Source organism: Malaclemys terrapin, chromosome 3, assembly GCF_027887155.1.
Source record: "Malaclemys terrapin pileata isolate rMalTer1 chromosome 3, rMalTer1.hap1, whole genome shotgun sequence".
Taxonomy (NCBI): Eukaryota; Metazoa; Chordata; order Testudines; family Emydidae; genus Malaclemys; species Malaclemys terrapin.
This window is the reverse complement of record NC_071507.1, coordinates 37527062-37552279: the sequence shown is the minus strand read 5'-3', so window position 1 is coordinate 37552279 and position 25218 is coordinate 37527062. Positions and strand designations below refer to the sequence as shown.

The 25218-nt window shown below is 42.8% G+C and overlaps 2 protein-coding genes across 3 annotated transcripts in view; both read right to left on the bottom strand.

Moving 5' to 3' along the window:
• Window positions 1-4255: 4255 nt before the first annotated feature.
• On the bottom strand, window positions 4256-8511 carry ZFP36L2 (ZFP36 ring finger protein like 2). The gene is made up of 2 exons (XM_054024501.1): window positions 8250-8511; window positions 4256-7558 (listed from the first exon to the last, which is right to left on the bottom strand). Exons 1-2 carry the CDS (start codon window positions 8298-8300, stop codon window positions 6218-6220), a joined length of 1392 nt encoding a protein of 463 aa, XP_053880476.1. The 5' UTR covers window positions 8301-8511; the 3' UTR covers window positions 4256-6217.
• Window positions 8512-13421: 4910 nt separating this feature from the next.
• The window catches only part of THADA (THADA armadillo repeat containing), a 327070-nt gene continuing 315273 nt past the window's right edge, over window positions 13422-25218 (bottom strand). For both annotated transcript variants that reach the window (XM_054024500.1, XM_054024499.1), the window contains 2 exons: window positions 15961-16127; window positions 13422-14783 (listed from right to left, as the gene is read on the bottom strand). In XM_054024500.1, coding sequence (XP_053880475.1) covers window positions 14439-14783; window positions 15961-16127 — 512 coding nt within the window. In that variant the 3' untranslated portion in view covers window positions 13422-14438. The remainder of the gene's footprint in view (window positions 14784-15960; window positions 16128-25218) is intronic.

Sequence of the window (25218 nt, the reverse complement as noted above, 5' to 3'; positions counted from 1 at the left end):
AAGTGCTGTAGGACTTAGAAATTATTCAAAAAATGTCATCTATCCATCAGCAATAGATAAATGATTTATCAGGTATATACCAATATTTGACCATTGTTGTCATGTATTGTTCCTTTACGTTTTAATTGTAAACTTTGGAGCAGGGACTATCCCTATATTGCACATTGCACTAAAATAATCAGGTGTGGTTTACTTTTAGAACTATCTTGCACAATTTTATTTGTTTGGGGACAGTAATACACTAGTTGGAAAATACCTTTGGTGGCTTGATTTGTAAATTTCATATTTTTGCAAAGCTGTTTTATAGAAGAGTTTTGACAGTCATATTCTTTGTGTTTGATTTGAGCCTTATTTTTAAATAAATGAGCTCTCTTTTTAAATAAAAGCACTTTAGAACACATGCTCAAGCTTAGGGTGACTGATTTGCCGCCAATATGGAAATAGAGCTTTAAAAGGGAGTTACAGGAATTTTCCTAACAACATCAGAACAAAACCATCTCCCTCTCCCCACCAGAGAAAGTCACTACCTAGCCATTCTTGTGTAATTTAGAATTGAAAAGTTAAAAAGCTAAGTTCCAACACAACATCAGAAAAGCACAGTAAGGGCTTTATAGGTAAGTGTCTTCTTTAGTGTTACCATTCCACAACACAGGCGGAAGTAAGGGCTTATATCTCTGCTTATAGTTTTTCTATCTCCCACTGTTTAATATTTGTACTTTTAAACATAAAGATTAAGAGTTATTCTAACTGCTTGCCCAGTAGACTGTATAATTATACCACTGACTTCAAGGCCAGTTCATAACTCCAGAAAAAACTAGTGTTGGGTGAGGTTGAGAAAACCTGTCTGCCAAGAATTTTAAATAAATAAAAAGGAGGGTGGAGAGAAATGGATGGGCCTCTGTGATCCATTTAGTGCTTCCCATATTTCTTCTTCCTGCCCACCACCTTCAAGGTCTTGCATTAGACTCCAGCCTTATAGTGAATACAGCTACTCCTGTTGGAACTTGTCAACACGATTCTTTGGTCAGCCAAAGCAGCACTGTTAAACACAGAGTTCCCTACTCACCCTGTAGGGTTACTCAACAGCCACATACACGCTGCCGAAATGAAAATTCACTCAAAAGTCATTGGGAGGTAGAATGAAAAGGGAACCCATACAATTTGCAATACACAGTGCAAATCATTTAGCTTTAATAGGTATGTTCAGATGTGGGATAAAGTATGCCTAAACAGGCCTAGCTTGCAAACTGAACTGAAATCTTTAACTTTGGTTCAATAGGAGGTTGTCAGAGCCACAAAATGATTTAAATCCCCCACCTCAGCAACTGTTAGAGAGATTGGAAATTTATTGGGGAGGGGATAAAAGGAGTTATTTTTTCCAAGACCATTACTGTGGACAAATAAAATGGGATAGTGGAAGAAATGTACAACATGAACAACTAAACTTAACAGTTTGCATGCTCTCTCCTACATTTTGGAATATACTGAAGTCTGATTTGTGGTGTCAAGTTTTCAAAGTGGAAACTACAAGCACTTTGCTTAAGTTACAGCATTTCAGCCTTTAACTGAACTGGGAGTGTTATCAGAAAGAAGCTGCCTCACTGTTAAAGCTCGAGTCATGGTATGTTAAAAAAGGGCAATGGCTCTGGTTGTTGCATGCTACTGGAATACATTGTTCTGTATTGCACAATCCATTCAGACATGTATCTTGAGTCAGTTTTAGTCTTCTCATTAAAGAGGTAGCACAGATCCATAACCTAAATCAACTAAGGGGAATCCTTGGTACACATAGCCCCGGGGGTATGCAGAGGTCTCTAAGGGGTACATTAATTCATCTAGCTATTTGCCAAGTTTTACAACAGGCTACATAAAAAGCACATACAATGACTTGTTTACACTGCTCTATGTATTATACACTGAAATAAGTACAATACTTATATTCCAATTGATTTATTATATGGTAAAAATGAGAAAGTAAGCAATTGGTCAGTAGTAGTGTGCTATGACACTTTTGTCGTTTTATGTCTGATTTTGTAAGCAAGTGGTTTTAAAGTGAGGTGGAACTTTGATTGGTCTTGCATACCCCAGACTCCTGGAAAGTAGTCTGGAAAGGTTGAGAGCCTATTTTAAGAGATTACATTTAAGTATGGAGATGAAAAACAGTTTGATACATTTAGGAATTCCATATCGAATACACCAACTGGCATATTTTTTCCAAGCTTATTTTCAGTTTTATTAAGTTCATTACCATTTCAAAGACTACCGTTTCAACTAAAGGATAAAAGCATGCAAGGCTCAGTTCTAAAACTCCATTAAGCACAAGTAATGATAATAGCACACCCATGTCAGATCACCAACTCCCAGCAACAAATGAATTTCCTAGATGAAGCCTGTTTCCTGTAATTCAAAAGTACCTACCAAAAAACAACCAACCAACCCATCAATGTACTGTCACACAGATTGTATTGGTTTGCCACAACTTACTGCAGGACAACAGGAAATTTCTGAGTGGTCTGGGCAGCTTTGTGTTTCATCTAATTCTGAAATAAAAGCCACGTAACTTTTAGGTTAACAATGTAAGAATCAATTTAAAGGCTAATAAGCAGTTGTGGAGCACATAAGAGATAGATACTAATGTTCCCATTAAAGGATTGCTGGGGATTTATAATAAAGAAACAAGAGTGGAATCTAGAGTGTTTTGACATGCACTTCTGCAGAGATACAGCAAACTAGTAACTGTTCACCTCAAACTATCACTTACAGTGCAAAGGCTGCAAAGCTGCTGAGGCCCTGCTTTCCCACAAACACCAACAGATACAGCAATACACTACCCTTTTGCACAAATTTTATAAACTGTTATGCGTGCTTTTTTTGGCAGCATTTTCAACACACAAAAATGCTTCAATTAACAGGAGTGCAATTGTGTTTAATGTGGAACGGCTGCTGCAAACTTTCAGAATTCATATCCCAACCAGGACACACCAAACTGTACTTCTGTGACTCACAATAAGATCCTACTTAATGAATAAAAGACTGTATAGGAGATAAAAGAATGGGCTGATAAAATGCAGCAGCTCCAGCTAAGAGATTTAGCAGTAAGTGTTCTTAGTTTAGGAAGAACAGTTAGAAGTAAAAGTAAAAGTAAAATAGAATACACACACACCTATAACTATGCAGTTTTAATTTGACTGTTAGTTTAAAAGACAAAACAAGATTGCATTAGCTCAAGTAGACATCAGTAAACTAAGAAGAATTAGAAAAGCCTACTTTCAATATCTGGTAAAATTTGCTCAAGGACTCCTGTTCCTTGCAGACATTATACATAAAGTTTCTTCTGGAAAAAATAAATATTTTTGAGCAAACACAAGCCAGAGCATAACCTAAAGAAATAGTTTTGCATCATCCCATCTACAGATTATTTTGAATGGTTATATATTTGTTTAATTTTAAAACTACAAGTCAGTACTAGGTTGATTATACAAACATATGGCACCAGTATTACATTCTACCTTGTATTTATAAAAAATACTGAGAGTCCACAGATGCCATTATATTAACATTTATTAGGCTGACAAAAGAATCATGATGGAGCACATACTCCAACAGGTTCCATAAAAAAACCCTTAAGTTATATTAATAAAATGCCTTCTACATTAATGTGTAATTTACAAGCCTCTGTATATTATAAAGATTTACCCACAGAAATGCTAGATAGTTTTTAGCCCCTGGGTTCTGGGTGACAAAATAAACTGAAGAGTGTCAGATTAGCATTAAAACCAGTACATCTTCAGTGTTGGAATGAGAGGCTACAAGTCTATTCCTTTAAATGAGGAAGGGCATTTGGAACAAAGGCTTTAAAAATAAAAAAAATAATTGAAGTTATTACCTAGATTACCATTTCCTACTTGTCCCATACAAACTTTAAATACTAATGGCATATTAATAACCTCCATAAACAAACGTGCCCGATATTAAATGCTTGTTAAATTGTTTTTATAACCGATTTTTCATTTCAGCTGTTAAGATACAAAAAGCAAAGGTTTGTTCCCTACTGTCTTCCTAAGGAAGCCTGATATAGTATATGATTTGCACTAGGTACTTTGGAACCTTCTGGAACATTGTTTATTAGTTTTGGCAAACTACCAATGATTTCTACAGGAATGGAGCCATTTTGCTGTTCAAACCTGGTTAATCTGTAGCTAGACACATTTCTGATAGGGAAAAGTTAATAAAAAACCACCTTGCAGACATGGCCTTAATAGTTTGATTTTTTTTTCCAAAAATTTTATTGGGAGAACTACAAAACATTTACAGTACAAAGTTTACAGTCTCACACTCAATTTGTAGTGAACTGACTCCCGAAAATATATTACAACTCAAGTTGACTTATCCTTTAGTTACATTCAAAACATACTTCTGTTAAAGTAGTCCAAATAGAGTACATAGTGCTTGATCTGTACCTATGTACAAACAAAACTAAAAGCTACTGCTCATTCATCCACCGTCCAGGAAAGTTTTGGAAAACTCCTGACTTTCTACACAAGGAAAAAATTACAAGTTTTGGAATTTAATTAAACAAGATATGTTCATGTACTGCATAAAGTTTCAGATCCAAAGGTGGCCTCCTTGCTTATATATAAAAAAAAGTGGTGAAACTTTTCATGTAGTTAAAACCCATCCCTACATTCAAATTATCTCAAGCATTAAGAAAAATACTTATTTGGTTGAGGAAGATTTAAGGCAAGCATGGACCCTTAAGAAGGCACTGTGAGACATAACACTGGGACCCCCAATTATTGCTACATACTTTGAGACTATCACAGTGTGATTGGTGGAGTTAGGCAACAAAAATACTTTTTGGTTAATTTAAACACATTTGAATTAGGTTTGCCACTTTGAAGTCTGATTGCAAAGTAGTTTTGTTGGGGTTTTTTTGTTTTGTTTTTTTACATGGACGGGCTACAACCATTTTACATTCTAAAAAACCCACAGAAATTCCTCATACTACTTCCACAGCATAGAGACCGATTTCTATAAAGAAACCATGCAATCTTTTAAATTTACGTAAACAAGGAAAGAAATTAATGAAATAAATATTACATACAATCTCTTAAATTAAGATTTTTACTCATTTACAATAAAATAACCAAGTGAAGTTACAAAAGGCATATATTACTGTGAAAAGAACACACTCCACATTTCGCCGATTAATAATGGCAATCATAATTTAAACATAATAAAAGAATATATATCTATTGCTTTTCATCATACCCGATAAATACAGTATGAACAAATTACCAATGTATACTTTTCACAAGATAATAAATAAGTTAAATAGTTTCATATTGAGTTGTGTGCAGTGACTCATGCAATCAACTCAAACAGCTAAAAAAAATTAAAAAAAAAAAAAATCAGCAGTTATTTTCCAACAATTATAAACTAGACTCAGTTGAGTGCTTCCAAATAAAGCAACAACAAAAAATTGTTCTAAGCCAAACATCCACTAAGTGGTGGCAATGGAACCAACATGAAACTTTGGAATGGAAGTTTTAGCATTTGTTATAATATATATAGATTATATAAAAAAAACTAGAGGGTTGTTATCAAGGCATATTCTTGGCAGGATGTTGGATTTTTCTTTTAAAAGCTTATAGGTTTAGTACTGGTGTGGGTCTTTATTTGAAATTGGCTTGAAAGACAAACTACTTATTAAATTCTGTCTTTTTTGAATATAAAAATGTGGAGAGGCTTGAAATGCAGAGTTCATGCCCCTCTGGATTGTTTGTTGCTTGCTTTCTGGTGGTGTGGGTTTGTCTTGGTTCCCCCCTCCCCCTCTAATGCTTAAAAAAAAAAAAAAAAAAAACCACACACAGATGGAATGGCTGCTGCTGGTGGTGCATATTATAACTAGTCTCCAAACAAAAAACAAAAATCCCCTTCTTCCAAGGTCTCTCTATAAAAATAGGTTTGTTCTGTTCATGTCGCCATTTGCCCTTCTGCAAATTTATTTTTTGTTCATCTCTCGATATAAAAAGTTTTTTTTTCTCTTCTCGCTTTTTAATTTACTTGCTCAGCAATTAAACCAAACCAAACCCAAGAGGATCATCGAAGGGCTGTGCGAGCTTGGCTAGTTCTCAAGGCTGCGGGGTTTATCCTCCCCCCTGCCGCGGGGTTCACACCCCTCTTCTCCGCTCCCCACTCTCCGGCCCGGCTCCCCCTAGTCGTCGGAGATGGAGAGGCGGCTGAAGATGGGCAGGCGCCTGCCGGAGTCCAGGCTGGGGGACTCGGAGCCGCTCAGGCTGCCGGAGCTGAGGGAGCCGCTCAGGTAACTCTCCCGGTCGGAGAGCGAGTCCGGGGGGCTGGGCGGCGCGTCGAAGACGGGGGACTCGGAGAGGCGGCGCAGGGGCTGGAAGTTGAAGGGAGGCGAGGCGGGGGGCGGCGGACAGCTCCCCCCCGGCGGCGGCGGCTGCTGCTGGCAGCGGTAGAAGGCGGCGGCAGCTACCGCGGCGGCGGCGGCAGCGGGGCTGGCGGCGAAGCTGGGGCTGTGGATGGCGAGCGGCGCGATGAGGCTGCCCAGCTCCTGGCCCGAGAAGGCGAAGGCGTTGTTGGCGCAGGGCGGGGAGAGCAGCTCGTCGCAGTAGGAGGCGGAGGCGGGCGGCGGAGGGGTGCGGGACCCGCCGGGGCTCTCGAGCAGCGCCGCCTCCAGGCGCCCGCCGGGCTGCTGCCCGCAGCCGTGCTGGTGGTGGGCGGAGAAGCCGGAGAAGCTCAGGCTGTGGTGCAGCTTGGGCCGCTCGCCAGCGCCGCGCTGGGGCCCGAACCCGCCGCCGCCCCCCAGCGGCGGGTCCCGCGGGGCGAAGGCGCGCAGGTCACCGGTGCTGCCGGCGGGGTGCGGCGGCGGCGGGTGGGGGTGGTGGTGCGCGGCGGCGGGCGCGGCCGTTCCCCCTCCGGGCGCGGGGCGGCGCTCGTCCGCGTTGTGGATGAAGTGGCAGCGCGGGCCGTAGGGGCAGAAGCCGATGGTGTGGAAGGTGCGGCACAGCTCGGTCTTGTACTTGGGGTGGCGCGTCAGGCTGCGCAGCTCGTGGAAGCCGTGCGCGAACTGGCACTTCTCGCCGTACTTGCAGGCGCCGCTCTCCTCGAAGGGCCGGCACAGCTCCGTCTTGTAGCGCGTGGAGTTGATGGGCGCCCCGCCGCCCCCCTTCCCCGCCTGCTGCTGCAGCTGCTGCATCAGGTGCTGGCTGCGCTCGCCATTCTCGCTGAACGAGCGGTCCCGGAACTTGTTCTCCTTGTTGAGCAGCGCGGTGGGGCTGCTGCTCCCTCCGCCTCCCCCCCCGCCCGTGCCCGTCTCCTTCAGGCTGCCGAACGAGGAAGAGGAGGACGAGGACGACGAGCTGGAGCCCGAGGAGCCTGGGAACTTGGAGCTGTTGGCCAGAGCCTGCAGGTTGCTGGTCGAGTGCCTTCGCAGAAACCCCGGCGCGAAGCTGGAGCTGGGGGAGGTCACGGGGGTCCCCACCGCCTTCTTGTCCAGCATGCTGCTCAGGTTGGTCAGGGCTTTTTCACTCTGGAGACGAGAGGGGGAAAGGAGGAGAAAGAGAGTTTGCAAAGTGACTCGGCCGGGCAGCAGTTCTGCAAGTTGCCAGCGCCCCCTGAGACTGCACAGGGGTAAAACGCCCCCTCGCAGCACATCTGCAGGGCGAGCGTGGGACATCTTAATGTCTCCCCTGCAGCCTGAGAGCTATGCACTAACCCTTACTTCTCAGCAGTGTCTTTAACAAGGTGACACAGCTCCAGGTAAAGCTTTACCTTCACAGCACAAGCCTAAGCACTTCCATTGCCAGAGTTCGAAGTTTTGGGGGAGATCTAGTACTGACTCCAGCACATTGAAAACTAAAAGCTTTAGAGACCTTAAAGCTCCCCACTGCAACACAACTCGAACTCTTTGATAAACTTCCAGTCAACGAATCTACTTAGAACCCTGTGCCCAGAGAACTGGGGATCAGTTTGGGAGGGATGAAACACCAACCAGGCAAACTGTCACAGTTTAAATGTTAACTTGATCACAGAGTAAGTTACGTGCAAAATGCAGCCCACATGGAAATCAGCACCCCTCCCCCAACAACAAAAAGGAGTTAATTTCACTTGTTAAATAGTCACACAAACTTAGAAAGAAAACACTCAAGTGCTCAGATTTGCTAAGAGCCATTTAAAACGTTCAAAGTGCTTGGCAGACAAAATGCAAACTCTTCCCCTACCTTGCACAAGAAGTCGATGTCGTAGAAGGCAGATAAAAGTGTCGTAGACATTTCGAGATCCTGTAGTGATCGGAAATACAGGAAGGACCGAAAGATCCCGCTTTCCTCGGAGGCTTTGGAAAAGCCACGACTAGATAGGAAAGGGCTGATTACTTGAGATCCGAAATGGTCCAATCACTTTCCCAGCAGGGGTGGGTTAGCGGGTGCCCGGCGAAGGCGGTGGCTACTGCTGCAGCGAGCTGACTGCTGGAACTCTGCAAGCCCTGTGCTCGGCACATATATAAACGCCGGACAGTGCAAGGGGCGGGACCCAGCCGGGCCCGCCGGGGTCTCCCAGCAACACCGCCCAGTCGTTCTCACCCAGCCCTGCCCCCTTCTCAGCCGCTCCGCTGCTTCTCATTGGGCGCCGCCAATTTCTTTCAGGGGGCTGGAGTGCAGGGAGGTGCTGTGGGGCTGAGCGGCGGGCGGGGTAGCCGTCGGCTGTACAGCTAGCGTCATGCTCAACTCGGGGTTGCAGTGAGCCATTGGCTACGCGATTGTACTATACAGTCTTGTGACTCTGCTATGCATGGGGTTATAGAGTGGAAAGTATATAGAAAGCATTCTACAAGGCTTGCTACACAATGCACTGTGGGTAGCAGGCAGTCCACTATACACAGGGTGCACTGTTGTATACACTTGTATTAGTAAACACTGTACAGTATATACAAGGCTGCTACAGATGAGTGTAGCTTGCTGCAGATTGCACAGTATACATGTGTATAGAAAGCATGGTCCTATACATGGAGATTCGCTATGGAAATGCAGAGGGCACTTACCGAATGCACCGTGCATATAGGTTTGTTACAAATACAAACTGCATAGAAAACACTCAAAAGTAAGACTTGTTACAGAACGTACTACCTAGAAACCACGCTAACATTTAGGAGTTATTGACGCAAAAACACTGCAGACGTATCTAGGAGGCTCTGATCATTCGATATTATTAAACTCCTGATTTTCTTTTAAAATGCCTCGGGAAAATCAGTGTCCCTTTTATTGCAAAAGACATACACGCACCATGTCCCTGACTAGGACTTTTCAACCAGCACATGTCGGAAAGGGTTTCCCTCTCACTTTAATATGCCTGGCGAATAGGCTGGGAAGCTTAAAAAAAGGAAGATGCACCCAAGTACCTCGGAGTGAAACGGGACACCTCTTCCTCCCTCCCCACCGAACATCAACTTTTGCCACGTAATTGATTTGAAACAAACTTTGGGTCCTTGCTTGCTGCGCCCGCGTAACTAGCGGACGGTCGCTAGGGTGTGTTACTTTGCAACACAAAGCGCGGGTGGCTAAAGGGATCGGGTTTGGGGGCGGAGGGGGGAGAGGAGGGAAGAAAGAAAGAACCATTCCCCCTCCCGGCGGGCGGCTCCTGCACAGCAAAGGGCCTCCCCGTCCCGCGCCGCCTGCACCATGCGCACGCCTCCCGGAGCTTTCCAATAAGGCCTAGTCGATCACAGAGACTTGGCAGCCGGTCAAGGTCTTGTGATGCGATTAGCAAAGCCAATTTCTTCTCCTTTGACTTGGAGCCCCAACGCCCCTCCCTGGGCAGCAGCACCGCAGGGCTAGAATGAGGACACAAGCGTCCGCAGCCCCGGCCGCTCGCTCGGTGCCCTTCCCCGGGTGGAGTGCGCGAGGGAGGGAGGCCGCCGCCCGGGGAAGTGCAGCCGAGCCGCGGCTGCAGAGCGGCCCCAGGCTCGAGCGCTGCCTAGCTTGTGCAGGGAGGAAGGAAGCCAGTGCTAGGGGTGAGTGGAAGGGGACGTAACCGTACTGTGCTCCACACCTCGGCCGGGGGAGGGGGGCACACGCACTGCCCGCATGGCTTCCTTGGCTACGCAAAATATACGCGCTCCTCAAGACAAATAAGCAATGAGCCTGGCGTATCTGAGTCTGCACGGCCGGGAGGGGAAGAGTTAACCCCGGGGCCCCTTTCTTCGCAGCACCCCTCCCCCCTCCCAGGTCACAGCTCTTTCTGTGCAACTGCCCGGCCAAGTTATCCCTTCCCCTGCAGCATTAATGCCCCTCCCTCCTAAAGAGCCCTTGTCTGGACAGTAGCTGGGACGGGGGGGGACAAAGTAGTGGTTAGAAGGAGCGAACACCCAAAAAGGGAGCTAATCTCCCCACCCCCGGAGAAATAGCAGATGTTTTTAACCACACTGTACACGCCAGGTAACCCCGCTTGTCTCCCCGCCCCCCAGACATTCATAAATCTGGCCTGACTCCGACATCCAGGCTTGTATAAACACGTTCAACAGCACGATTCTGCATTCCCAATACTTGCGTTTGCTAACAGTTGAAACATATACAAGGGGAAAATGGATGCGCGTGTAAAAGTTTCCCTGCATTTTATGGGTTACAAAAGCAGTGGAGACGTTTGATCCTCTTTCGGTTCTTTCTGAGCCGGGATGTCAAGCCCTGAAAATCCGAGGGCAAGTCTGCCCACGTCAGCAGGAAACCTGCACTTTGCAAAGAAATTTACCAAAGGAAAAGCAACTTCAACGGCGTTTTATTGGGACATTTTGCGCCGGGTCTTCACACCAGTTTTTCGCAAAACGGCTCACGCCTCCATTTGGCTTCCTCCTCAGTGTGACTGTGTCCAGCCCCGCGGAGAAATGCACTTCTGGGAGCGACTGCAGCTTAGCAACGTTTTAGCGCAGGAGCACAGTCCCTCCTCCTGCAAAAGGCAGCACAGGGTGCGATATTTCACCCCATTGCTCAATCTGTTAAAAGGTCACATTTGCTAACAGTGTGTTAATAAACTATAAAGGACGAGAAACTCTAACGTAGGCCATTTACGTTTAAAAATAAAAGATACCCGAGGGGGGAAAAAGCACCAAATCACATTCCTTTCTGTACCACAGTCCTTCATGGGACAAATCTCTAACTCACCAAATGCACCTTTTAAACTAATCTACTTGGCAGCGCTTTCTAACTCGCGGCTAAGAAGCTGCGTTGCTAAATTGGAGGTGGATGTGACATGTTGACATTTAGTCCCGCAGTGGTTTTATGGTAATATGTCACCCTCTAGTGCCTCAACCCTGCGAAGGCATCCCAGGTAGAGGCGGCAACAATATTCTATTATTTTCATCGGTATCCAAACAAAACTTAAGTTTTCCTTTAATATTTTCCTGAAGTTCTGTGAAAACATTACAGTTGGGAGTGACTTACTACGTAAGGAGACTCAGTTCCTCAAATGGGGAAAAAATGTAAACTGGGATTAACATTATATATTTCCAATAATGTGCATTTTCTCCTTAGCTGCCTCCATTCATTTGGTTTCATGCTAATATGGTTAGTTCAAACTTCCCTCTCCTCCCCCTATTCAAAAACTAAACCGTGTAATAAGATTTGAAAACACCATCTAGGGGGCAGATCCTGCCCCTTAGTTACCAGTCTAAGTAAATACATAGTTTATGAAGATAATCATGCAAGAAGCAGTGTATAATCAGCCTTTGAACGACAAATACTTTGATACATTGACTTAGATCAAATACATCACAGATAAGTACTCTCTACTAGACTGCTAATCCTGTACTGCAGCTGCTGTTTAAGGTTTAAAGGTTTCTGATTTAGTAGTTATACAGTAACCCAAGTCACCAACAATATGTGGTGAAATGTATGCAAGATGATGTAAAATTATTTGCTCTCTATAAACTAAGAGATATTACTTAAAGTTACACATTTAAAAACATTGATAAGGAAGATTAAGATTTAAAGTAATTTTGTTCACTGATTAACCATGTTCTTGAGGCTTTACAAAGTTACTTATGTTCTGTTATAAATCTTGTGGATATACTACTGTGCTGTTAAAAGTTGTCTTACTCATTTTTATACCATTCAAACTACCAAGCCCCACACAAGAAGAGCAGCAGTGAAGGATTTTTGAAATCCAGAGGGATTAATTTCTATTTGTATTATAGCATAAAAAGTGAATAGCTACACCAGATGTTAAAAAAAAAGTTGGAAAGGTGTGTAAAGTGACAGTTGCTAACTACTAGTGTTGAACAAATGTACTTACGAATAGCAGATAAAATTTATGCTATTAATCTAATGAACAGAAAACAGCTTTTTCATAAAATATATTTATGATGACTAATCTGGATTCTGTTTGTATTTATTTATTAGTAAATAGGATAAAATGAGTACCTGTGAACTGTCCTTTCATTGTAAACCAAGTTTTCCTTTGCCTCATTGAAATCTCATGGTTCTTTATTATTGTAAGTTATTTACATGAGAAATGCTGAATCATGAAACTGCAGTTACAGAAAATATTTATGATAAAAAGTCACTGAAATAAAAGATAATATTCTGTTTTGAAAATAAACCACTTAGGCTTTAATTTCAGCTTAGTACTTATGCAGTGGAAAGCAAATATTATGTCAAACTGCTCTCTTCCACTTTTAACTCTTAAATAAAAATGTTTAATTGTGACAATCTACCGCATTTTTTCAAAATATTTTTCAGAGCCTAGTTTAGCAGCCCATTCTAGTTATAACAGTATTATGAAAAATTAACAATGATACAACTAATACGTGCTAGAGAAATTCATTTTACATTAATCGAACTGGGCTTCAGGTTTACGTTGAAGATTAAGCTATATACATTAATGTGAAACCCAGCACTGTTTCACTAGTTCTTAGAAAATGTTGTATTATAGTGCCACCTACTGGGATACTAAGAATATAACTTAAAGCATCTGCAGTATTGAGCTTCAGAAAATCTTGTATTGAACTATTAATTACACCTCTACCCTGATATAACACTGTTCTCGGGAGCCAAAAAATCTTACCGCGTTATAGGTGAAAGCGCGTTATATTGAACTTGCTTTGATCCGCCGGAGTGCGCAGCCCCACGCCCCCAGAGTGCTGCTTTACCGGGTTATATCTGAATTCATGTTATATCGGGCCGTGTTATATCGGGGTAGAGGTGTACTTTTCAGTAAGATTTCAAATTAACATTTACTAAAAGACAAGAAAGGGTGAAAGTGCAAATAAAGAATCACTGTTTGCTCATAACCCCATCACTCTTGCAGTGATAATTTAAAAATCAGTCTAAAGCAAGTTATATCTTTGTTTTGGTTACTGCATGCATTCTATACAGGTTTTAGCTCTTGATTAAATAATTCACTGAGTCTTTTAAATTATTTATTTGAACTTATTATTATCTTGGAACCAAATTCAAGAATTCAGGAAGAGAAATCTACAAAGCACACATAAATAAGAGAACTCCAGATCTGTTTTGATGATTTGAGACAACACAATGCTATATTCCAAATCTCCTAAAACAGACATTAATGTCAAAATAAAATTATTCTGATCACCTTCAGAAGGTTGCTATCAGATTTGTAAAGGCCCGATTCTATTATCTTTACTCAGACCTTACTTACAGAGTAAAGCATACTCTAGGTGAGCAAGCATGACCTCATACGTTTTATTTTGAACACAGTGGTCTTCATTCTGGAAAGGGCTTCAAACCCAGCCTCTGGTTTGAAGGCAAAAATGTTAGCACTCTGATACCTATTTTCTTTGCAGGAGCAATCAGGCAGCACTTACACATCTATTTGCACCTGCAAAACAAGAGGTCACTTTTAAAAATCAGGCTCCTTTACTTCCCCCTGGTTAAAAATGGAATGAAGTTAAAAACTCTGATTCAGGCTTGGCATAAGCAAGCAAGGGAAGCCAATATTTTTTTTTAGGAACAGTTTAAAAAAAAAAAAATAAAACAGTATCAGGTTAATACTCTGAGTGTGTTAAGAATTGCTACATGCTGACAAAAGAAAAACAAAGTCAAGAATTATGGCATTGGAGTAGAGGAAGAATAACTTGTGGGATAAAACACACCAGATTTGCAGGTGGCCTGCACCTGGATGAATGGAAAATATTAAGGTTAGCTGCTTTGCGTCCTACAGTAGCTGCAATAAACTATGCTGGTCTGAATGAAATTAGTAAATGCATTAAAAAATATTCTACAGCAATTCTGACAAAGCGTCAATGGACTCATGAAAAATGTGTTTTTAGCATGTACTATTAAAAAAGTTTACTACAGTCATTAAACAAATATATCCCGTCCAAACCTAGAGAGAATTCAACTCTTTGTTCACAATGTAGTAAAATTTATACAACCAGCACAGGACAAACTGCCAGTGTTTCATTTTTCAGGATTTTCTTTGTTCTTGCAAGTAACATCATCAAGTTCAAGCAAGGTTAATATCTTAAGGCAAGTTGATATTCTTTCCTTCTGAATGGCTAATCTTGTGAATTCCACAGTTTTGGAAAATTCTGGAGTTGGAGGTAGTTCTTTAAGAAGCTGTGTAACAAGCTTCGCTTGATCAGATGCTCTTCTTGCCAATCGAAGGAATTCTCCTTGATCTGGCGAATTTAAGCGAGTGGCTGGTATGAGCAAGAACAGATGTTTACTAAGTTGTCTGACGTTAGTCAGCGTCTCTGCCCAAAAATTCACTTCCCCTTTATTAAACAGGTTGTCATCTTCCATCTCAATGAAAAGAAAAACAACAATGATCAGTGGTTTGATGATAAAGGGGAAATAATCCAATATTAAACAACATTAAGGGGAAATAATGCGGATGTAAAATATTACTAAAACAGTTTATTTGCTGTTTTATGTGAGGGTAAGAATTCATATACGTATCTTCAATTTATTCAAAGATTTGGAAAGCAAAAAACAAAGTTTCCCAGTGTGCCAATGACATATCTCCAGAAATCAGGCACTTATGATGTAACTTTTATTTTTGAAATAGTGGAAGTAAAAAACAGCGTAAACATTAAAATGTGCATGTTGGGGAGTGAGGAATTAGCTTGCCTTCCGCTGTGTCACTGTCTTATATTATGCAGAGCCCTCTGTAATCAGTATGGTAATTGGGCATATCATGGAGCTTTTGGAGTAGATTAATTAATAAAGGAAAATTACATCAGTCAACAAAACAGTAGTAGAACATCAAAAAGACATACCTAAACCAAATGCTTAAGAAAAGTTTCATAAGACATTTGAATGGTCATTACATCATATCAGTTGTCAGCCAGTGTTTCAAAGATGTAGCTGTTGCCACTACTACCAGTTTACTTTATAGTATTATATTCATATTGCTTGGCCTTTCAAAGGCAAGTTAGCTCCTAACATACAATATTAAGTTCTGTAGGCCCAATCCTGCGAAGTCTTGTTTATGCAAATAGTCCTACCTACTGAAGTCAATGTTTCAATGAGTGAGAATGATTCATGTGCGTAAGATTGTGTAGTATTGAGCCCACAGAATATAACAAAATTTGAAAGCTCTGGAAAAACTAGTACAATAGCATGAAGTAAACCAATAGTAGCAGGAGTAATGGGCTTGGACTTCAGATATGCTGAGCATCTAAAACAGCTATTAACATCAATCAGTTTTATAGATGATCAGCACCTCTGAAAATCAGGCCCTGCATCTTTGAAATGTTGGGTGACAACTGATATGTTAAAATAACCCAGGAACTTCATTAAACTTTTTTTTAAAAAGAGTATGGTTTAGTGTTGACATCAATGGGACTACTTATATGAGAATTGCAGGATCAGGCCCAATTTATTTATTTATTTTAAACAGACCGTTGTCACTGTGAATGTTTTACTTTGAAGTTTAAGTCTGTTCCATCTCCAGAAATTAAGTAGTTATTAGAATTACCAGAGTTGTAGTCTCCAAATCTTTTTTTAGTTCATCCTCTCCCAGCAGCCACTCCAGTAACACTGGGACACCAGCACTGGTTTGATTCCACTGCTGAAGCAGCTCACACAGTATGCCAAATGCTAAATCCAAGGCCATGGATGCATTTACTACACGAAAGGCAAACTCTGCGGAGAGAAAACAGGAAGACTAATGTAAATTGAGACCAAACATCATTTTACATTAACAGTGGCATATAAGTGAGTTCTCATATGAATACCAAGGCTGAACTTACAAAAGCAAATTTAGAATGCTAATTTACAGTCACAAGTAGTTAGAAATCTATGCTTAGCCAACTGTCGGGGTTGGGCTCTTTTCTTATTTCAAAATAATACATGAAACACCTAAGACAATTACGTTTAAAAATTACTATTGTGCATATAGTAACATTCAGTATTACGGATCTAAGTAGACGAACATGTCCCTTGCTTTCAGACAAGGTCATCACATGGTAGACTGTGACTGTATGTTAAGAGTAATACACAAAATGCAGCTATGTTTTAAATTACATCTAATGACACCATGGATCTCAGTACTCACAGCATAGTGGCATGCTTTTCAACCAAACCTCCATAAAATAAATCAAATTACAAATATAGACAAAACAACAAAGGTTAAAATAAACCCATAAAAGCCAGAAAAATTCAGGCCCTGTTTACATAAGAGTTCAAGGCATCTTTAGCCAGAATTGGGTTTAAACACAGGTCTTGCTAGCAGGATGCTAATATAGTTTCCCTGGACAGTGGAGAAATGGATGAACCACCATGCTATAAACTGCACCCATACGCTCTTATCTACACTGTGTTTTTTCCCTAGATTTCCAGCTGGTGCAAATTATGTTTTAATCACTGTGTTTGCTTGCTCTCGATGACTGTGGTAAAAATGCCAGCAACCTTCTAGAGCTCTGTCTACAATAGAGTTCCCATTGTTGCTATCAGCAGTAGAGCTCACTAGTGGTAGCAACAGTGGGAAAATATAGGGGGGAAATCCTAGTGCAGGCAAATTCCCTGACTAGAGCATGATGTAAAACGGATTTTAGCACGGTTCATCTATATTCACCAGAGAAAAGCTATTCATGCAAAGTAGGGTTACCATACGTCCTCTTTTTCCCGGACATGTCCGGCTTTTCGGCACTCAAACCCCCATCCGGGGGGAATTGCCAAAAAGCCGAACATGTCCGGGAAAATGGCTGCTCTGCTCCTCCCCTGACTCTTCGGCTCTGTTTAAGAGCCGGGCTGCCCGAGCGCTACCGGCTTCAGGCAGCCCCCATGCCTCAGACCCTGCGCCGCCGGAGCCCGGGAGGGGAAGTGCCCGGCTGGGGGCGCAGGGTCCGGAGGCAAGGGGGCTGCCCGAAGCCCAAGCGCTACTGGCTTCACGGTTTGCCGGGCAGCCTCCAGACCCTGGCCCCCGGCTGGGCGCTTCCCCTCCCGGGCTCCAGCTACGCTGGGCAAGCGCCGGCCAGGGGCGCAGGGTCTGGGGGCTGCCCGGCAAACTGTGAAGCCGGTAGCTCTCGGGCAGCCCTTTCCCCGTGGCTGGGAGTGGGAGGGGGCAGAGTTAGGGCGGGGAAGGGGTGGAGTTGGGGCGGGGCTGGGGGAGGGGAAATGGGCGGGGCCAGAGCCCGTGGAGGGTCCTTTTTTTTTATTTAATAGATATGGTAACCCTAATGCAAAGGGCTTATTTTTAAAGTAATGCTATTCTCCTAGACACCTTTTTACCAAGACAAAGGAAGGTGGAATGATGTAATCACAGCTACCCAGAATGTCAGTCACACTTGGAGGCTGGCACTGACTTCCTCTTTCTGAGGATTCATTTCGTCTGGTGAAGGAAAAGGATTGTTGAGATTAAAAATGAACAAAAATGCAGACAGAAAAAGACTAAAACATTGGAAACAACTCCCTCTGAGCTGCAGCATGGATCTCTATTGTGTATTTTTAACTTACTTTACGGCTGATTTTCAGATATGCAAATTAAACAACAGATCCACAATGGAGTTTGACATCTGCACTAGGACTAGGCAAACACAAATGCAAAGGAAGGAAAGAAAGCAGTGAGACTGTTGGGCAAAGGAATGTGAGGGTGCAGGCAAAGCTACTGTGGGCATAGAGACCTGACAGGAAAAGGGAGGGAGAAGGGGCATGATATTAGACAGGATAGGGCAAGGTACTGAAAGGGGAGACTGGACAGGAGACTGTGAACATAAGAATGGCCATACTGGGTCAGACCAATGGTCCATCTAGCCCAATATCTTGTCTTCCTACACTGGCTGGTGCCAAATGCTTCAGAGGAGTAAACAGAACAGGGCAATTTATTACGTGATCCATTCTCCTGTCATCCAGTCCCAGCTTCCAGCAGTCAGAGGTTTAGGGACACCCAGAGCATCAGGTTGTATCCCTGATCATTTTGGCCAATAGAATTGATGGACCAATCTACCATGTACTTATCCAATTCTCTGTGAAGGGAGAGTACAGTGATATGGAAAGGGGATGAAAGAGAACAGAACAGCAACTTCTCCATCTTAAGAGTTTAGAAGAGGCTAAGCGGAAAGACGGGACATGCTGGCCGCTGCTTCCCGCAGCTCCCATTGGCTGGGAACAGCGAACCATGGCCACTGGGAGCTGCGGGAGGCTGTGCCTGAGGACGGTCAATGTAAACAAACTGTTTCACAGCCCGCCAGCAGATTACCCTGATGAGGGTGACCAGATGTCCCAATTTTATAGGGACAGTCCTGATATTTGGGGCTTTTTTTATATGGCTCCTATTACCTCCCACCCCCGTCCCGATTTTTCACACTTGCTATCTGGTCACCCTAACCCTGATGGGCCGCGTGCGGCCTGTGGGCCACAGGTTGCCCACCACGGCCTTACACATTGCAGACCACAAAACCTTGTCCATGCACTCCTTTAATAGACCTATAACCTCTGGTTGAGTTACTGAAGTCCTGAAATCATGATTTAAACTAAAGATTTCAAGTTACAGAGATTCCACCATTTACTATAGTTTAAACTTGCAAGTGAGCTGTTCCCCATGCTGCAGAGGAAAGCGAAACTCCTCCAGGGTCTCTGCCAATCTGACCCAGGGGAAAATTCCTTCCCAACCTCAAATATAGAGGTCAGTTAGACCCTAAGCATTTTGTCAAGACCCAACAGTTTGAAAGAACATGGGAAAGAATTCTCTGTAGTAACTCAGAGCCCTCCCCATCTAGTGCTCCATCACTGGCTGCTGGGCATATTTGCTACTAGCAGTCGCAGATCAGCTGTATACCATCGTAGGCAGTCTCATCATACCATCCCCTTTATACACTTATCAAGCTCAGTCTTGAAGCCAGTTAGGTTTTTGCCCCACTGATCCCCATGGAAGGCTGTTGCAGAACTTCACTACTCTGATGATTAGAAACTTTTGTCTAATTTCAACATAAAGTTGTTGATGGCCAATTTATATCAATTTGTTCTTGTGGCAACATTGGCATTTAACTGAAATAACTCTTCTCCCTCCCTGGTATTTACCCCTCCGATGTATTCGGGGGGGGGGGGGGGAGGAGGGATAGCTCAGTGGTTTGAGCATTGGCCTGCTAAACCCAGGGTTCTGAGTTCAATCCTTGAGGGGGGTCACTTGGGGATCTGGGGCAAAATCAGTACTTGGTCCTGCTAGTGAAAGCAGGGGGCTGGACTCGATGACCTTTCAGGGTCCCTTCCAGTTCTAGGAGATGGGATATCTCCATTAATTATTATTATTTATAGAGAGTAATCATGTCTCCCCCCAGCCTGTGTTTGGCTAGGCTAAACAAGCCAAGCTCACTGAATATCTTCTCATAAGGTAGGTTTTCCATTCCTCTGATCATCCTAACAGCCCTTCTCTGCACCTGTTCCAGTATGAATTCATCTTTCTTAAACATGGGAGACCAGAATGGCACACAGTATTCCAGATGAGGTCTCACCAGTGCCTCATATAATGGTACTAACTCACTTCCCTATCTTTACTGGATAAACCTCGCCTGATGAACCCTAGGATTGTGTTAGCCTTTTTCACATATCGCTGGCTCATAATCATCCAGTGATCAACCAATACACTGAGGTCTTTCTCCTTCTTTGTTGCTTCCAACTGAAGCTTGTAGCAAAAATTCTTGTTGTTAGTTCATAAGCACATGACCTTGCACTTTGCACTATTCAATTTCATCCCATTTCTATTACTCCAGTTTTCAAGGTTGTCCAGATCTTCTTGTATGATATTCTGGTCCTCCTCTGTATTGGCAATACCTCCCAACTTTGTGTCATCCGCAAATTTTATTTAGCATACCACCACTTTTTGTGCCAAGGTCAGTAATAAAAATTTGAACAAGATTGGTTCCAAGACCGATCCCTGAGGAACTCCACCAGTAACCTCCCTCCAGCCTGACAGTTCACCTTTCAGTATGATCTGTTGTAATCTCCCCTTTAGCCAGTTCCTTCTCTACCTTTCAATTCTTATATTAATCCCCATCTTCTCCAATTTAACTAATAATTTCCCATGTGGAACTGGTGCCACTCCTGCAGGTCTGCGCCAGCCCATTGGCGATCACCGCCTCGAGCCTGAGGAACACTGCCTGGAGTCCAGGGACGTACGCTGGGTAATCTGACAGGCAATCTGACCCGCATCTGGAGGCTAGTGGTGCTGTTTGGGCGAGTGCTAACAGGGCGCCCCCTGCTGCGAGAAACACTGATAGGGACCATTGAAAGGGTCCCAAGGTTGGTTTACCCCTTGAACGGGGAACCTCAGTGGCCGGCATGGGCGGCCTCAGCAGGGACAGAATGTCCTTAGTGGCCTGAAAGGCCTCAAGCGTGGACAGCACCACCATGTGCCAAGTGCCTCTGCTGCTCCCCAGGGTGGCGGGTGGATCTTTGAGTGGGCCCAACCACTCAACGGGAGTCAGAGCCTGGCCACCATCTGGAGGGGAAAAACTGCTCTTCACAGGCCTTTGCTCTTCTCCGGTCCTCTCCTTCCCTTTATGGGACATAGGCGATCACCCCCTCTTGGCCTTTCTTTACTTTTTAGCCGGTACCAGGGATGGGGTTCGGTGCCGGTCTGAAGCCAGTGCTCAGCACTGAGAGTTCTATCTGGTCAGCTCTGAGGCTGGTGCCAGGGCCAACTCCATAAGGAGCACTCGGAGACAGGGCCGTCCCTAGCCATTTTGGTTCCCTATGCAACTGCCCCACGGCCACAGCCCACTCCGATCTGCTCCCCTGGCTCCCAGCCTTGGGAGGCAGAGGGGAACCGCCCCCCAGCACTCACCGGCAGAGCGGAGCAGGCTGGGGCTGGGTCGCTCTACTTACTGCGCCCCACCCTGCAGCAGACCTCAGGGGATTGGGGGCGGGGGCTTTGGAGAAGGGGTGGAGTGGGGCAGGAAAAGGCAGGGCAGGTGTGGGAAGAGGCGGGGTTGGGGTGGAGCAGGGGTGGGGGCCATTGGGAAGAGGTGGAGCAGGGGCTGGAGCAGCACGCAGCTGCGCAGGGCACCAGGAAATGTGGTGCTCCAAATTTCCTGGTGCCCTACGCAGCTGTGTACTTTGCGTATGGGCAGGGATGGCCCTGCTCAGAGACAAATGTCCCGCTCCTTTTTGGTTTGCAGTCTGGAGCTCTTGCAAATGTGACATCGCTCACGTGGGTTTCCCCTAAGCACTTCAGACAGCTTCTATGAGGATCGCTGACTGGCATGGATTTCTTGCAACAATCACAATGTTTGAAGCCTGGGGACTGGGGCATGCCCCGCCCCTATGCTAAGTCCCATTTGGGTCTAACAAACTAACACTAAATCTACACTAAGGGAACTATAAAACTAACGAATTTCTAACAACTATAAACAGAAAGTTCACAACTTGGCACAGTTGAGAAGAGTAAGCTTGCTGATGCAAGGAGATGTTCCAGCACTGTCACTGGCAGTAAGGAGGAACTGAGGGTGGGGAGAGTCAGCAGCGCCCTTTATACCAGTGCATACGCATGCCACTCTAGAGGGCGCCAGAGCCAGTCCCCTACGGATAATACTGAGGGAAAAACTTCTGGCACTAGTGTATGTGGCAAGCACACACACCTACAATGGAATGGACATAAGCAGGCACTCGAAGAACCAAGGTTGTCCGCTACAGCCAGTTCTTCTGTGAGGTCTTCACTACTCACCAATACCAAATCTAAAATGGCATCACCTTGACGACTATTTGGTGAAGAAATCTGTCAGCTATCACATCCAAGAAAATATGGGTCCTACTATTTTTAGTAGCACTTGTCCTCCAATCTCTGCCTGGGAAGTTAAAGTTTCCCATAATCACACAATTCCCAGTAGTATTTATTTAATTAAAAACAGTAAAGAAGTCTCTATCCATATCCAAATCAGATCCTGGGGGTCAGTAGGATACCCCAAGCACTGATGTTGATCACTTCTTTTTGGGACTGACTATATGTCCCGTTGCATTCATTCAATCAATCCACCCTTTCTTTACTCACTACCCCAAGATAGCATATGTTCTATTACCCTAATTAACTGAACTATTAACATTAATAATTACAGACACTGATGTACAGGAACTAGATTATTGAAGTATTTTTGCTGTTATTTTATCCATCACTCATCTGTATAATTTCTCATATTGAGATCATAGGTATACATAGCAACTTGAAAATCTGGCATAGAGTAGATCAATGACTAAATATGTGTAAAATGCTTTGAAGATGAATAGTACTACATAAGTGCAAAGTAAAAGGACAATAATTGATGTTCTATGCATGCATAAAGAGGAAGAATACAACTCTCTTTATAGGTAACTTTAAAAGAATTTACATAGTTTTCACTGAAGTATTTAAGGTTTATAGGTAATAGACAAACATCACTGACTTCAATTAGCCTTATACTATATATTACTTAAAATGGTGTTCATAATTCAGAGTAATGTGAATGTAGAGTCCTAATGAAAGTGATTCAATGACCCAGTATTATAAGCCTCTCACATTGTAAACAATGTTGTTCAGAACCAGTTGTCTGCATCATTTAGATATTTTATACTTATATAGTCATTCAACTTACTACTACTAATGAAAAATAAAATAGCAGGAACTGAATCTGAAGAGTCAGACTGCAAGAGGCTACTAACGAACATAACAAACAATGTAAGCATTCCATAAAGGGCAGGATCTATGGGCTCATTCACTGTAGAAGTGTTGAAATGATCACTTATCAGTTCTCAAAACTCTAGGACATGTATAAGTTACAACATGCAAAAATGTCAGTCATAAACAAGATTATTATCTTGTTAAATAAAGCCACTTCAGTGGTTGAAATACACAGAATGCTCTGTGCTTTAAACTAGTAGTTACAAGATAAAGCATAAGAATTAATAATACCGCTTGAAATGAAAAATAGAAGATAAAAATAAGGTATTAGATGTTTTTCTATGTTCAGGAAGTAAATTTTCATAAAGGGGGAGGGATAAGTACTATAGTGGTTTGAGTTTTCTTTGTTAATCCACCCAAGGAAGAATTAGACCTCCCACATACACATTCATATACCACAAGTCCTTTGATCACACCAGATGTGAACATTTCTCCTGGTAGCCTATTATGTGTCCTCAAAATATACTCTTTTTAAACTTTTGTATTATACTAAGAATTGGGGGGGGGGGACCATTGAGTACAGCAGAATAAAGTATACATACAAAGAATGATAAAATACAAGCAAAATAAAAAAGGCAGGACACAGACTATGAGAACAAAGATTAAAAACTAGAGTTACGTGTCTATAAACTGTTTCCTAATTGGTTTTACATGAGTAATTGTCAAACAATAATTTAGCTTTAGTTTGTAGAATAGTGCAAGTTATAGAAGAAAATTTGTCATTCAATGCAAATATAAATAGAACTAATTGGTTTAATATTTAGAGCTCAGTATAAAAATCCTGTTGGGGCTCACAAACAACAACATTGTGCTATCCAAGAGCAACAATAGGTTTTAGGAGAATGAAATTAAAGGAGGATTTTTAGGTAGATGGGATACAATAAATCAAGCTGAAATTTAGCCAATTTTACTTTTTGTAAGAAATGCCATGGGATCTAGATAGGTAAATAATTACATGGTTATTATGCCATCCTAGTAACTCAGTGTCTCACAAATACCCTGTAAGGTAGGGTAATATTATCATCCTCATTTTACTGAAGCGAGAGATTGAATTAATGAAGTTCACATAGTGAAACGATGGCAAATCTGGGGATTGAATCCAGATATACTGAGTCTCACTTCAGTACCTTAAACACAACATGATACATGCCTCTCTTTTTAATGTATGACAGGTCAGGTTTTCAGTTTAACATCTCATCCCAAAAATGGCAGCTTCAGCAGCACAATGTCCCTAGTACCACACTGGTGCATTGATTCAGTATTCACACAAAGGAAATCACCAACTCCTGACTCACTAGTAACACTGTTTGCAGCATCCCAAGTTTTCTTTGTAGCTCTTCTCTATATACTGAACAGGGCTAACCCTATTCTCATCATATAACATGAAATCACAACCCAGTGTCGTATTGCTGCAGACAGACATTTATCTAATATTTTGTGTGTGTACACATCACAAAATAGGCAACGTCTTTAAGGGAAAGAAATTCCATTGACCTAGTGGGCTAGGGAAGAGAGTCTGGAAAGCTGGAGCACAATTCTACAGCCATGCAATATATAGAGAGAACCTGCTTACATGAAGCCCTTTGATGGCTTTTCCAGATGTGGATATAGGAAGAGAGATGGCAAATATATGCATTGGTAAAATGGGAGAAGAAAAACACCCAAATTATAGAACAAGCAGCAGGTAAAAACCCAAGAAGGTCCATAGCCCTGACTTATTCTCCAGAGTCACTGCTTCAGCCTGACAGTCCTTTTGAACATAGCAAAGGTTAAAAACAGAAGACAGACGAGAGAGAGAGAGAGAGAGAAAATTACTAACTTTTGTCTTAGCACCCCCAGAATGTTGGCCTGGAATTGTTGTTTGAAAATGTGCTAAGTTTACTGTACTCTGTCATTTCAAATTCATTTATAAATTAGGAAGTTCCCTTTTTTAAAAAAGACCATTTATGTAAAATCTATTCTGTAAGCAGATTCCTTTTATAATGTTTTATACAATCAAAGGAGATTAGATCATTTTAGTCCTCTAGAGAGTTATCTTTCCCCATATTACATGCAACTAAATCATCTGGTTTCCATTTCATTGCCTGA